The sequence below is a fragment of the Opisthorchis viverrini genome (genome assembly GCF_000715545.1).
Source record: "Opisthorchis viverrini unplaced genomic scaffold opera_v5_1161, whole genome shotgun sequence".
Taxonomy (NCBI): Eukaryota; Metazoa; Platyhelminthes; class Trematoda; order Opisthorchiida; family Opisthorchiidae; genus Opisthorchis; species Opisthorchis viverrini.
Genome location: NW_008752989.1, coordinates 3,546 through 6,339, shown reverse-complemented (window position 1 = coordinate 6,339; position 2,794 = coordinate 3,546). Strand labels below are relative to the sequence as shown.

The window sequence follows — 2,794 nt, the reverse complement described above, 5'->3', positions numbered from 1 at the left end:
CTCAACCAGTAAGGCAAAGATGCTCAATTGGTAATGCTCCTATGCAAAGCGGATGCGTATGGAATGGTGCTGGGCCCATAAAGCGCATTGGACAAATCGCTGGCAGTCATGGTCGATAGTTAAACTAGCGAACTGAGCTGTCCTACAACATCCCTTTCCTTTAAGATTCTTCCTCGGAAAAAGCAGTAATGCTGCGTCAACAAATCAATGAATGAACGAATTGTCCAACTGTAGCACCCATTCAGTGCCTAGCTGTCATCCCCCCTCCGAAGGAAGCACGAGGGTTGAGATACTGTAAAGTTGTCCAAGCCTAGACAGAAGAAGTCGAGGAGCAGAAGTCGGGTCCAAAACTACGAACCTTCCTGTCAGTAAGTTCGCACCTTAACCACTGAGCCATCTCGAGCTCATCAATAAATACCGGAATTTCAATCACCGGAAGAAAATGCTCAACTGCCTTCGCGCAACTAGGGGACAGAACAACACAACTCGAACTCCAGACCACCCCTTTATATGACCTCCATCTTTCTGTCTAATTGTTTCTGTTCTCGTCATTGTTGAACCTTGAAGGACAAAATTCCAGCCAATATAGCCCGAGGACCACTAGAGCACCCAAGCACACACATTACAATGTAGCAGATTTTGCGACATTGCTATGCACGCTAAATGAGTACCAATTCAAAATCAATGAATGAACGAATTATCCAACTGTAGCACCCATTCGGTCCCTAGCTGTCATCCCCCCTCCGAAGGAAGCACGAGGGCTGAGGTACTGTAAAGTTGTCCAAGCTTAGACAGGAGAAGTCGAGGAGCAGAAGTCGGGTCCAAAACTACGAACCTTCCTGTCAGTAAGTTCGCACCTTAACCACTGAGCCATCTCGAGCTCATCAATAAATACCGGAATTTCAATCACCGGAAGAAAATGCTCAACTGCCTTCGCGCAACTAGGGGACAGAACAATATAACTCGAACTCCAGACCACCCCTTAATATGATCTCCATCTTTCTATCTATTTGTTTCGGTTCTCGTCATTGTTGAATCTTGAAGGACAAAATTCCAGCCAATATAGCCCGAGGACCACAGTAGCACTCAAGCACACACATTACAATGTAGCAGATTTTGCGACATTGCTATGCACGCTAAATGAGTACCAATTCACAGTGAACAAAAGGCGAGCAACCTTTGGACTGGAGACTGGAACAGGCTCTTCGGAATGAGGCCAACTTAATGCTCACAAAGTGTCATGCTTAAAACCAAATTCCACCTAACTTGGCTTGCTTGACGTTGCTTGTTCAGGCGCTTCAGACTATTTTTGGGAGGTTATACTAGACTCCTCCATCATCTTGTTCTTTTCATAAAGACTTTCTGGAAGTAAATTATCACGGTCATACGACATACGCTGAGAAAGGCTTCATGGATATTCACGTGCAAATTGTTGTATCCACAGGGTTGTGCTTGTTGCGCATAAGGCAATAATCTTATTGGAAAAGAAGAGAGGATCTGAGTAGGGAGAAGTAGAAAAGAAAACGAAGTGTTGTACATAAAGTGCACAGTCTTATGCTTACTGAGTTTCTTTGAAAAAAAGCGACGGTGGGTCAGGCACCTAGAGCATGAGAGTCTGAAGGATTTTAACGAAGGAGGTGCTGTGAATACACCAGGGTTTAAAAGTGAGGATGTCTTCCAATGGTTACCATGTGGTCCAATGCCAGAAAGCATTTTATACACCTCGACTACCTACATTGTTCAAGTTGACTGACGTATGAATCGATCGGGTCGAGGGGCGATCGCACTCTAAACCTTTCAACAAACGATGCACACAGACAAATCGACCATAAACGCACGAGGATTTAAGCGGCAGTTTCCCGTGTGGGTATTATGACCTCATCTATGAAGATCTGCTCTAAACTTGTCGCAGCAGATATGGTGCACCTCAAAGTCACAATCCATCGTGTGCTTCGATCTGGCGATATGTCAGTGTGGTATCCCCCCCGGCGTACCACTGTAGGTTAATGTCAAAGTGCAGCAGAGCTCTTAGTCAACACGACGGGAAGCGATGTAACTATCTTCGATGCTCAATAAAATTACAAACTGAGCCAGCCTCACTGCATACTGAGTCGATAGGTCTCGACCGCTTTAATTAAACGTCAGCGACTTCAGAGGTTGTTCCTCGCGCATAGTGTGCTGCGACTGTCCAAACACCATCCATTTAGCAAAACCAGAACTCCGGTCCATGTTATTGCCTTCAAGCAGACGGAGAAGTCGTTGATCAGGTTGCCTGTTTCCCACATGTTGATCATTTTGGTTAGTGCCGCAAGCAGACGACCAGTGCGATAAACCGATCAGCTAAACAGTGTATACGTGTAGTGCGACCCAACTGAGGGCCCGGGTTAGACAACGCCGTGTTACATGGCATCTCTCTCAGGTGAAGTACACCTTGTCTGGTGAAGGAGCATACAAGCTTGGATGTCGGGCTCGTCCAGTTTGTATAATGGCATGCATGCATGTAGAACCAACATCGTTGATTATTTGGTGCACTCGGTGGCAACTAGGTGATAAGTTTTCAATCCTGTTTCTGACGGTACCCACCACAATCAGTCACTACAACGGATTGCTGAAAAATCATGTTTTGAAGCACAATTTGACGAGTTCAGGTTACGAGAATCACGGACCCACTGATATGGAAAACACACGGGTGACAGAAGACAGCTTAAAAGACACAAAATTAGGTCAACTAACCCGTCCGAGGCCGTTGGAAAAGCAGAAAGTGCGTTTGTCCATTGTCATGTGCATGAGCGAT

General features: G+C 45.7%; 1 protein-coding gene across 1 annotated transcript in view; it reads right to left on the bottom strand.

Annotated features, from left to right (window-relative positions):
- Nucleotides 1–1,395: 1,395 nt before the first annotated feature.
- Nucleotides 1,396–2,794, bottom strand: part of T265_15825 (hypothetical protein) — a gene marked incomplete at both ends in the record, with an annotated part of 3,497 nt that continues 2,098 nt past the window's right edge. The window contains one exon of the mRNA XM_009179200.1: nt 1,396–1,497. Coding sequence (XP_009177464.1) covers nt 1,396–1,497 — 102 coding nt within the window. The remainder of the gene's footprint in view (nt 1,498–2,794) is intronic.